This window comes from Helianthus annuus, chromosome 4 (genome assembly GCF_002127325.2).
Source record: "Helianthus annuus cultivar XRQ/B chromosome 4, HanXRQr2.0-SUNRISE, whole genome shotgun sequence".
In the NCBI taxonomy this organism is placed as follows: Eukaryota; Viridiplantae; Streptophyta; class Magnoliopsida; order Asterales; family Asteraceae; genus Helianthus; species Helianthus annuus.
In genome coordinates, this window is record NC_035436.2 from 151877660 (window position 1) to 151890236 (window position 12577).

Genomic DNA, 12577 nt, shown 5'->3' on the forward strand with positions numbered 1-12577 from the left:
GTGTATATACATATATTAAAAAATATATATATAAATTGAATTCGAATTTCGAATCGAATCGAAAATCAAAAATTCGTATTCGATTCTAATTTGATTACTGGACTCGAATACGAATCAACTCGAACTTGAACGTTTTTAATCGAATTCGAATCGAGTCGAATTTCGAATTTTTCGAATCCGAATCGAATTCTGAACACCCCTAGTAAAATTTAATTTTTTTTTAAAATTTTTATAGAAAAACTTTGGTTTTTTATAATTTTGCTACAAAAGTTAAACAAGTTTAGTTTTTTTCTTAGTTTTCTTAGTTTTTGTTTTACATTTTCCCTTGGTTTTTTTACACCATCAACTTGCTAATACATATCGGTATAAAAGCGACTTTCTGATACATGTTAAAAATTCGTGTTCTTGTTTTATGTTTTTTCTTGATTTTGGTCGTCGTTCAGTTGTTACTTAGCATGATTTTACGCTCCCCAACCCTGCAACGCTGGTAGCCCGTTTTACGTCCCGCCCCGCGTGGGCTTATGACTAGTTATGTATTGAAATATAAGGAAAAACAATAGTGTTTAGAAAAAAACGAGTGAACGACCCTAGAAACTATTAACCACAAAATAATTAGAAAATATGGAAAACTAATATTGCCACCGGAGATCCTTACAGGTCTCATAACAACCTTTCCGATCAATTTTCCGGCCACCGGAGCTGAAGCTCCACAAACATGGACGAAGATCAAGACCCCGACTCACCAAACGAGACTTTTCACGACACCATTGACGGAGAAATCTTAACCCCAAAAGAAGAACGCGAACCCGAAACTTTAATCGGCACAGAGCTAAAAAAGAAGAAAAAGAAAGCTCTAAACGATCTCCGTACACGACTCGAAGATTCATTAATCAATTACACCCTCATCGGAGAAAAATACAAATCCAACGACCACCTTAGAGACATCGAACTTTGGGGTGTCCCCTTGTTACCCAGCAGGGGACAAGACAGAACCGACATGATCCTTAAAAAGTTCTTGAAAGCCAAGGATTACAACGCGCAAAATGCCCTTGAAATGATCGGTAAAACGGTTATGTGGAGGGAGGATTTTAATGTAGACAAGGTGTTCGACGAAATGTTTGGGCCTGATCTTGACAATATTGGGTACATTGAGGGTAGGGATAAGGCTGGGCATCCTTTGTGTTATCAAATGTTTGAGGCGTTTAAGGATAAAGATATGTTGAGGAATAGATTAGGGAGTAAAGAGTCGTGTGAACAGTTTCTTCGTTGGCGAATTAAGTTGATGGAACGATGTGTTCGTAAACTTGATTTTAAGCATGATGGTGCGGATTCGGTGATTCAGATTATGGATGTGAAGAACATCCCTAGACAGTTTTTGAATGAAATCTTTCAGGGTAGTAAGAAGTATTTTTCCATTTTACAGGAGAATTATCCGGGGCTCATTTACAGATTTGTAAGTTTTCGTTTCATTTGTTTAGAAATATATGATTTTGGTTCAAGTTTTATGGTTATGAATGTTTTGTATGTGTGTGTAATGCAGGTGATTGTAAATGTCCCAATGTGGTTTTTCGCGTTTTACACGTTAAACATGCGACTGATGACGAGAAAGTACAAAGTAATGTATGTGAAGCCGTCGGCGATTACAGAGACCCTTCTCAAGTTAGTCTTCTGATTATATAGTTTTGAGTTAACTTCCATTTTGCTCTCTGTGATTTGGTCATTTTAACGGTTTTGCTCCAATAGTTTAAAAATAGCCATTTTCCTCCCTGATTTTTCTAACTTATCGTCATTTTGCTCACCGCCTCTAACTCTATCCAAAAAATCCATTAACTAGAAGGGTATTTTGGTAATTTTATAGATAAAAGCAAGGGCATGTAAGTCTTTTCACCTAAATAAACCTATAACTTGTTTATTTACATGTATATAAGTAAATCTTTTCTGATCCCTCATCTTTCCAACTACTCTTTCTACCACCATCCACAACCATCCACCACCACCTGCAACTACCACCTGTCGACCACGACTACCGCGACTTTTAACTAAACGTTTTAATTGAGTTAGAGCCAGGGAGTAAACTACCGAAATACCCCTACTGTTAATTGAACGTTTTAACTGAGTTAGAGCCAGGGAGCGGACTGGCGACAAACTCGAAAGATCAGGGAGGAAAATGGATATTTTTAAACTATTGGAGCAAAACCGTTAAAATGACCAAACCACAGGGAGCAAAACGAAAGTTAACTCTTTAGTTTTCTTAGAACCTTTTGACCGATTTAATAAAAGACATAAAATGATGAAAATCTTGTTTGAACATGGTGAAGGTTCATTGAGCCAGAACACCTTCTGGCTCAATACGGCGGCGTAGGAAGGATAGGCGGCGAATTCACACCTAACGACAAAGTTTTAGAAAAAAAAATTAAAGGATACACGACTGAGAACATTGAAATAGCCACATCAGAGGTCTGCTTTTTTTTTCTTTTTTTTAAGGTCATAAATAAACCTTTTTTGAGTTTAATTTTTGGTAAATGAACAGGTGGGGTTGACAGTATATTGGGATGTAACAGTAACTGGAAGTGATGTTACATATAAGGAAGAATTTGTACCAGAAGATGAAGGTTCATACAATGTGTTGGTTCAAAAAGGAAATCAAATTGGGAGAATGACTTCAAATTCATTTCATGTTAATGAGCCTGGAAAAATTCTCATTTCATTTGCCAATCCAACTTCTAAAAGTAGAAAGATTTTTTATAGGTACAAACTCAAACCCTTCCAACCCATGTACACTCAACCGGTTCAAGATTAGATTTTTTTTTTCTTTTTCTTTTTCAAATTGAATTTACTTTCTTTTTGCTAACTACATACACATGAATTTGTATCCAGAATATTTTATGTAAGATTTTTGTGAATATTATACGAATAGAGCAGTTGGATCTATATATGTGTGTGTGTAAAATCATATACGAATGTATGATGAAATGTAACATCATTAAATATCTTTTTGCTTAAGAAAATCACGATATAATCTTAGGTGATGTTTGTTTTTTAAGAGGTAAAGTGTCTGCAGTCTGCGGACCACATCTACAGACATCTGTAGAAGAAGATCAAACCTCAATAGTCTGCAAGAAGAAGACTGTTTGACCCTCTGCAGACCTTAGAAGATTTTAAAAGTGGCTGAGCCAAGTCTGCAACATGAAGAGCTCGCGCAAGGCGTTTTTAATCAAACGTCTTCGGAAAAACAAACAGTCTACAGATGACAATGTCTGCGCGACGCAGACAAAAGAGCTTGCGCAAATCTTATTTAGAAAAAACAAACACCACCTTAGTTTTAGGTATGACTACACACGTTTGACTTGGTGCGGTACATTTTTTTTGAACACAATATAAAAGGAGTTTTTCGGATTCATTTTATACTCGTGTATCATCATAACTCTGTAACATTACTTGGTTTTTTCCCCTTATATATGAGGTATTATTTTAGGCTTTTAGCGTCTCTTTTTTTCACATATGTACTTTCGATTATTTATTTCACGTACATACTTTTTGCTTGTCTTCTTTTCTACTTTTTACGTATCTATGTTTAACACATCCAATTTATTTTCACGTATCTAGTCCGTTTATTTTATTATTTATTTAAAAACAGGCAAGGTTTGTAAATGATAACGAATGGACCCATAAAGTAAATTCACAGAAAATTTTCATATATATAAACGATAAAAAATGCACGTTAATGATATATTAAAACTCTGGTAACATTATTTTTCCTACTTGCAAAATATATCTGTAATCGCTATTTTAAATGAAGGTGATCTTACATTCTTACAAGAAACAGTTGTCACAACTCACAACCAGAGATAAATCATAAAATTAAAAAAAAAAAAAGGTTTATTTAAGTGATGGCCTTTTCAGTCTTGATTGCGAAAAGGTCTGCAGGCTGCAATAATAATACACTCAAAAGTTGTCCACATTTTTTTTTGAACGGCAAAACTCACTTTATATATAAATATAAAGAGCCAGCAAGGAGCTGGGAAAAACAAAACAACAAAAAACAAACAACGGAAAAACAGGGAACATCCTACAACAAGCCGATTACATCAAAAGACTTCCAATTACCCCAAACCGGCCTCCTCAAGGATGACCGCGAGCAAGCCCAGCCGAAGCTCTCCTCCTTTATCTGGTCGACCACCGAAGAAACCGGAATGAAAACGCCTTCGAAAACTTTCTTATTTCTGGCTTTCCAAATACACCAAACCGTTGCGGAAGCGATCAGATTGACACATCTTTTCCAGACTCTTCCCCCCGGGTTCGACTTTATGTATGAGAAGAGGTCCTTGAGGTTGCTGACATCCAAAGGAAACTTTATTCTGATCCAGGCCATGATATTCCACCAAATGCAGCGCGACCAAAGACAGTTTATAAAGATGTGGTCGGGATCCTCCTCCGCAATCCCGCAACGAGAACAAACTGAATCGGCGAGGGCAATGCCCCGATGAACCAACCCCACTTTGGAGGCAACTTTACCAAGCAGAGCCCTCCACAAGAGATAGTTCGCCTTCGGGGTCACCCAGTTATTCCATTCAAAAACCAAATCTGAATCACCGGCCTCAACAGCGGCTGACTCAATATCCGCACGAACCTGTTTGACTGAAAAGGAGCCAAATGGGTCGCTCCGCCATTTCCATACTCCATCCACCTCAACTAAATAATCTGAGATAAATATACCCGCTTTCCTCAAGGCCACTTCCATCGACCCCACATCCTTCCAAACGCCAGGGATCGATCTTTTTAGAGGGAATAAAGGGGCCGGAGAGTTAATATTATAACCGCAATGGATCGAAGCCACAACTTGCGCCCAAAGTTGATTCGGTTCAGCCTTGAACCTCCACCACCATTTAACAAGCATAGCATAATTGAAATGTTGGATACTTCCTACTCCCATCCCCCTAGCCTTTTTAGATTTTAACAACAATTGCCATCACACCCACCTGAGCTTACTTCCCCTATCCGATATCCCCCATAAGAAATCCCTCCTTATTTTTTCCAGCCTATTTAACACGCATTTAGGAGCAGCAAAGATGGACAAGAAGTATGATGGAAGGCTCCCGAGAACCGACTTGACTAAGGTCATACGGCCGGCAAAAGATAGATATCTGGCTTTCCATTTGGACAGCTTAGACGCAACCCGGTCTAAAACCGGCTGCCAAAACTTCGCTCTTTTCATGTTAACTCCGATTGGAATTCCAAGGTACGAGAAGGGGAAGGAACCCACTTCACAACTGGCTAAATTGGCGAAGTTAGCCACCTCCGACGCCTCGGAACCAATACCAAAAAGATAGCACTTCCTCCGATTAACTTTTAGACCTGTAACAAGGCTTATCCATCGAAGAAGGCGGTTTAAAGCAACCACATTCTCGGCCGACCAATCGCCGACAAAGAGGACGTCATCCGCATAACTGAGACAAGAGATGGATGGGCCCCCATTTGGGAGATTACAACCTTTGAAAAGGCCAATCTCGACAGCCCTCTTCAAGAACATATTGATAACCTCCATTGCTAAAATGAACAGGAAGGGAGAGAGGGGATCACCTTGCCTAAGACCCCGCTTGAAAGCGAATTCCTTTGTCGGCGAGCCATTAATGAGAACCGAACCCCTTCCAGAAACGAGACACCCTTTTATCCAAGAAATCCACTTCTCAGGAAAGTTCATTTCCTCCAACATCCGAAAAAGAAATTTCCAATTAATTGAATCATAGGCCTTTTCGAAGTCTACTTTCAGGATAAGCAACTTAGACTTAGATTTCTTTGCCCAAGCCACCAACTCACTCACTATAAGAGGCCCATCAAGAATATTACGTCCGCCCACAAAAGCCGACTGATTAGGAGAAATAACATCATTGATGACGACCTTGAGGCGGTTCGCTAACACTTTGGCAATAATTTTATAAATAGAACCAACGAGCGAGATCGGACGAAAATTGCCAAGCTCTTGAGGGTCTTTAACTTTAGGGATGAGGGCCACAAAAGAAGAATTACAACCGAGACTAATATCACCCGAAGCATGGAATTCATTCAAAATCCCCACAACGAAATGTTTGACCTGGTTCCAAAACACTTTAAAGAATTTCAAGGAAAATCCGTCCGGGCCCGGAGCCTTACCACCATCACAACTTTTGATAGCCGCAAAGATTTCTGCTTCCGAAAAACTCTCACATAAAAGACTAGCCTGAGCAATTGAAACCCTTGGCAACCCGAGGTTAGTGAAATCTGGCCTCCGTCTAATAGGTTCCGAAAACTGTTTTTTGAACCACTTTCTAACTTCCTCTTTAAGAATAGTCGGATCCGAGACAAATTTGCCATTGAATAAAAGCCCGTTAATTCTGTTGTTCGACAAGTTCACCGCTATCGATTTATGGAAAAAGGCACTGTTCTCATCCCCAAATTTAAGCCATTTAATACGGGCCTTTTGATGAATGTCTTTACATTTATTCAGATCCAGCCGTCTAAGCTTTGTGCCAAAAGTTGTCCACATTTAGTATGTAATGTCCCACATGAATATGATGGGACCTTTTGAGATTTTAATAGTTCAAATCATAAATAAAATCCCACATGAAGTGTTTCGGACTAAATAAAATTATTGTTTGCTGTTTAAAAAGTTATTATTTTCATTTGTAGAGACATTAATGCAAAACGAATGGCAAATATTTAACTATACATCGCCAAAAGTTGTCCCAAATCACAAGGTTTTTGGTACGTCTTTCTCAACCTTTTTTGCATCTTAGAGCATTCACATCCTGGGAATCAAAATCTGTGTGTGGGGTTTTTAAAATATAAAGAGTATAAAAAATGGTTGTGAGTGGAGGAGAGAGAAAATGTTACTGTCCATCTGTATATTTGGGGGGACACTGTTCACCCACTATAATTTTTTAATATATATTAAAAGTGGTTGTGAGTGAAGGAGAGAGAAAAATGTAATGATAAAGGTATAAAAATATTATTTAATTGAAAAGGAGAGAGAAAAAGTATTTGTTTTTAGTGGAAAGATATTGATATAGGAGTTGTTTTTTAGTGGAATGTATGTATATTTTTAGGGAGCTGGATGTGAATGCTCTTAAAGATTTACATTTGTAAAGTTGAAGTTCCAAAGATTGCATCTTTAGGTGTTTTAGTAAGGTCCATCTGTTAGGTTGGACGTTCTGGTTTCGCACCCCTTGGCACCGCACCCAATTTAGCGCCCCATGGCGCCCCTACACCACCCCGCCTCCGTCAAGGGGGCGCTATCATTGGCTTCCGCCAAAGCCATAGCGCGAGTGAAGAGGAAGAATGGGATGTGGCCCGTTGCTTGAACCAATCAGATTTGAGTTTATTTATTTTTTTAGTATAGTTGCAAGGGGTTTATAGAGGACGTTATTCCACGCCGTGCAAGTTAATGATAAAGCCCCCGCTTATGTGTCGCCTACGTGGCATGATAAAGCCCCTAAAGACGTAAGACCACACCACCTAGCCTTACTATTATTATGAAGAAAAATGATATTCTCGATTTAAATGTATGGATATCCATTGCAGAGACCTAGTTTTCTAGTTTTGTTATTAGAGTATCTCCAATGCTCCATTCCAGACGGAATCAAGAATTTCGGATCAGCAAAGCGGGCAAGGGCAACCATCTGAGGAGATGAGTTGGATGCATCTGATCCGTTGCAGCGGACCTCTTCAGACAAATATGGTGGAGAACACAAAAAAACCATTTTTTAAAATATATTTTAATATAAAAGTGGGGTGTAAGGCGAAGGTTTGAATTGCTTTAGCGTTGAATGAAAACTGTAGTTTTTTAAGTTAGAGATTTGAAAAGATATGACATGCCGATGTGCCAGATCTGGATTTTGTATATGGATTAGTATTGAAGACGCTCTTACTACAAAAAAAAAAATTTGTCAAGTATATTTTGAAACTTAACATGTGCTTGAAAGTCTGAGTGTTATAACATGAGACAGAACAACACATTATTAGCTTCGTCACAAGCATTACACCTCTTGACCAAGCTCTAACGTGAAACTAAGAGGGTGTTTGGGATTACGTTTTGAAGTAATTATTTGATTATTGCGTTTGTAAAACATAAATAATCTAAAAAAGTGTTTGGATGAAAAAGTGTCTGTCTCCAAAACGCAGTTTTGGAGAAACGTGTACCTACATGCTTTTTCAAAACTAACGCAAAATCTATTTTGAAAACGCAACACCAAACACCCCCTAAGTTGGGTAATAACCAGAGAGAGAAACTAGTGGCCTCTTGGACTGGTGGCACCATGTGTTTAGCCCACCAAAGAGTTGCGAGTGAAGTCACCTTTTTGAGTTTGATTTTTTTTAATACAAACAAATCAATTTTGAAAAAAAGACTAAAAAAGTTGATTCACGTAGGGGTGAATAATAACTGAACTGTTAACTGAAACCAAACAAAAAAATGACGAAACCGAACTATAATTAATCGAAAATCGGTTATCGGTTTTTATTTGTTCCACAATTCAAATTGCATATATTTCTAGATTTTATACCTCAATTTTAAATATTTCATGTTTTGTGCCCCAGTTTCATGTATTTATGCCTCCATTTCATGTATTTACATCAATTTCATGTATTTATATACCTCTGTTTCGTGTATGTCTAAGCAAAAATTTTAGCCCAAGAACCAAACCAAACCAAAATCGACAGACTAACCGAATAAACCAACAGATTAACCGAAAATCGATTGGTTAATAAAATAGATTAACCAGTGAATTCGGTTTCTATTAGGGGTAGTAACCGAACTGAATCGAACCGTGCATGCACCTAATTCATACAACTAAAACCGGTCACTCCAGCCAAACCACCCAAGCCAAGCAATTTGGTTTGTCATTTTCGGAAGCCTTAGTCAGCGATTGGACCAAAAGATATTATCCAAACTGGGTAAATCAGCCTGCGAACACAACTTGTCGTAATTTTTATATTGACAAAACATGACTATTTACATGTGATTTAACTAATGTATTCTTATTATTTATCTTCTAATTGGATATCATAATTCAAACATAAATTTCATATATCGTTGTATTTCTACTTTGTATTTTGTTCAGCTAAATATTGAATCTATATCTTGTAGGTTTTTAACAATAGGTTATGAAATTTGAACATGATGTAGATCGAAATGAGCATCATCTTAACAAACATGAACTACATACTCGAAAACATGCATTTTAGCACGTGAAGAAGTGGAATACTTGAGTGAATGATAACACTATAATGGTTTCTGATGTGCGTTAGGTGTAATATAATTTAGGTATATATTTTAAGCTCTTTTTATACTTTTTAGCCAAGTTTTAAATTTATAAAACACGATATTTACTAACCCTAAACACAGATATGGGCAAGTGCACCCATCGTGGACGTAGTATAGTATTGGTAAGATACCGAGGTCGTCCAAGGACACAAGAGCTTTTAGTACCGGTTTATCCTCAACGTCTAATCAAATCAAAATATTAGAAAAATGTTTTTTTTTTTAAACTAAGAAAATAAAACTAACTAAAATGCTGAAAAATAAAATAAAAATAAAACAGATAGACAAGAGGAATCACTTGGATCCGACTCATGTGTAGTGTAACCTTTGATTATTTTTGCATTTTTCCACTTGTTTAAGAGATTATCTTAGTTATTGTAGTAGGCCCCTCTTTTGAATGCGACATTATCCTCAACCCAGTAGTTTGAGTCAGCAAGGATACAATCCTAAAGAGTCGGATTATTGAAAGATAATTAATTAAGTTATTAATGCATAATGTGGTAGGCCCCTCTTTTGAAGGCGACGTTACCCTCGGCTAAGTAGTCTGAGTCAGCAGGGATACAGTCCTAGGTAGTCGGGTTAAAGTTTTAATAGTAGTTTAACTTATGAGGGGGTCAATGTCACACCCCAACCGATGGCGGAAACATCGGGATGAGACGAACAAATTGCTCAAAACAACATAACACTAAATGTGACAATAATTTATTTAATTCATTTCATAAACTTTAAAGTGAAATACATAGTTTCAAACAACACAACATATTGTTCAACAATAATTCAAATGTTTTGTGGGTTTCTAGAGTTCATCCTAGCTTGATTCTTGAATCTTGTACTTTCAACCTGCAATATGTATTAAAATAATGTCAACAAAAACATGTTGGCGAGTATACAAGTTTTCATACATAGTATATACATGTTTAAAATGTTTACTCAATTCCAAATGTGAAATACCATACCATATTGACAGTATATACTCGAAACGATGTTACTCTATGTGCCCAAACCAAAGTTTAACGCAATTAAAGTGTACCCAAACGAGTTTGAGTAGGTTGACATAGTTTAACCTAACAATACCTGCTCGTAGAACAGGAGGGGCGTTTCTCAACCTATAGCGCTACCATTGTTAGGGGAGGCTTGTACGAAGTTAATGAACACATAGTCATGAATGTTTACATTAGCATAACATGTCTAACATGATTAAAATGTATCACATAGAGTAAGGATAGAGTGTGCATAAAATGTTTGATGTGATTGTGATGTTTGATATAGAATACATATTGCACCCAAAAGTGGAAAATAGAAAATGGGTCATGTATACTCACAGTGATTGCGTTGCGATTTCTTGTAGAGAGTTGAGATTATCCCAAGAGTTTGCAAACGATTACCCTATATAGTTAAAATATGTCGTACACGTTAATATGTATTGATTTGAGTTTATTATTTAGATGGCGTTTGCGAATTAATAACATGGTTTAAAGGATTTAAGAATTAATGAGGTAATGTGTTATAAATATGGTTTAGGCATATGACAATTCTATATAATGGTAAGATTCTTAATAATAATAATTTTTAACACCATTATTTGAAATTACTTGACATAAAATTATTCCAACAATAATATCGTTAATGTTAATATTAGGGATAAACATGATAATACTAACAATATTATTAATAATATTAAGTATAACTTGTTAATAATGATTATAATTTTAATTAAAATGATAATAATAAATATAATGTTATAATGCTGCTAATAACAATTCTAATAATCATAATGTTATTAATAAAATAGGAATAATAATACTAATAATTAATAATAATAATAACCTTATTAAGATTAATAATGATAAAAATAATAATAATAATAATAATAATAATAATAATAAAAATAATAATAATAACAATAAATGCATTAGACTTTATGGACATAACAGGAGTCGGACATACCGGCGGTTGGCCGTTCTTCTCCCGCGTCGTCTGTGACGGCGTGGCTGTGATCTTTCCGGCGAAGTCACCGCAACTCCGGCAGTCTTCGGTGATAATTGTGAGGTCGGGACCGGCTTTTAAGATTGAGGGTGTTGCGAGAGTGCGAGGTTCGAAGATGGTTTTGGTGAACTCCAACGATGTAACGGAAGGCGAGGATGAGGGTGTCGAATGATGGCAGGAGGTGAGGTAGTTCGGAGGTGTGAGGGTGAATGACAGGAGGTTGTCCGGTATTTATATAGGGATCGAAGGTGTCAGATTTAAGGAAATCGGAGATGATTACGGATAATTCCTTCAATCCCGACAATCACGAAGAGAAGGAATGAAGCAAGGCAACTGTTTGCTACGCGTTTTCTTGGGCTATATTTGGAACACGGTGTGAAGATTGATCGTATGTGATGATAGAATGAGACTAGGTTCAAGATCATCGCCAAAAAGGAAACGCGGAACGGAATTTAATTCCCGCAATCAGCGAAGGAAAAAAAAGTATGAAAATGTTTCGATGATTACGAGGTGTTGTTTATGGTTTCCATTGTTGCAGACGAGTTTGGCGGCAAGTTTATGAATTTAAAAAGGAGTTTAATAAAAAAATTGTGTATATAATATATGTGGATAAAATTCTTGCACCAAATCCTAGTCGTGTATGGCCTACAGGTTTTTATTCACATTCATTATTTTTTTTTTTTGTTTAATTAAAAAAAATCCATATTAAAAGAAAGTCATAATTAGTCCCTTCTTCAACTTTCAACTGGCTACTAACTTGTTTAATCCTCAACAACACTAACTTGGTTAAGTTATGGAGTTAATGGTTGAAATATTAATATTAACAAACAAAATAATTAAATAACTTAATCAAAATTAGGATAAATCCTTCAACGGTTATTTATTTCGCGATTTTTTTTTCGAGGTCCAAAAGTTAGGATCCGGATTTCAAAACGGTTCGGATTTTGAGAACCCATTTTTGACAGATGTTACAGTCAAAGAGTTTGGACCCCCGCCATCCAATACCTTTGGGTATTGAATGAGGTCCTACTAAATTTGACCCAGGTCCTTTGCAGGATCTATACACTGAACAATGGCAAGACTCTTACCAAACCGTTCCCTTAACCCCCGACCAGGTAGCCAACATACCTCCATATAGACCGTGGAGATATGAATGGTGAAAATCTTTTATTTTATATAGATAGTAAAATAATGCCAAGACACCACGGACAAACGACAAGGAAGAATCACCTTCAACATAAGAAACTAGTAATTAAAGTCATTAATACAAAACCAATTAAAAGTGCAAAAGATTAA

General features: G+C 36.6%; 1 protein-coding gene across 1 annotated transcript; it reads left to right on the plus strand.

Moving 5' to 3' along the window:
• The first annotated feature begins 599 nt into the window (after positions 1–599).
• Positions 600–2933, plus strand: LOC110936906 (patellin-4). Its single transcript, XM_022179313.2, has 4 exons — positions 600–1453; positions 1541–1659; positions 2319–2457; positions 2531–2933. Exons 1-4 carry the CDS (start codon positions 716–718, stop codon positions 2798–2800), a joined length of 1266 nt encoding a protein of 421 aa, XP_022035005.1. The 5' UTR covers positions 600–715; the 3' UTR covers positions 2801–2933.
• Positions 2934–12577: the final 9644 nt, after the last annotated feature.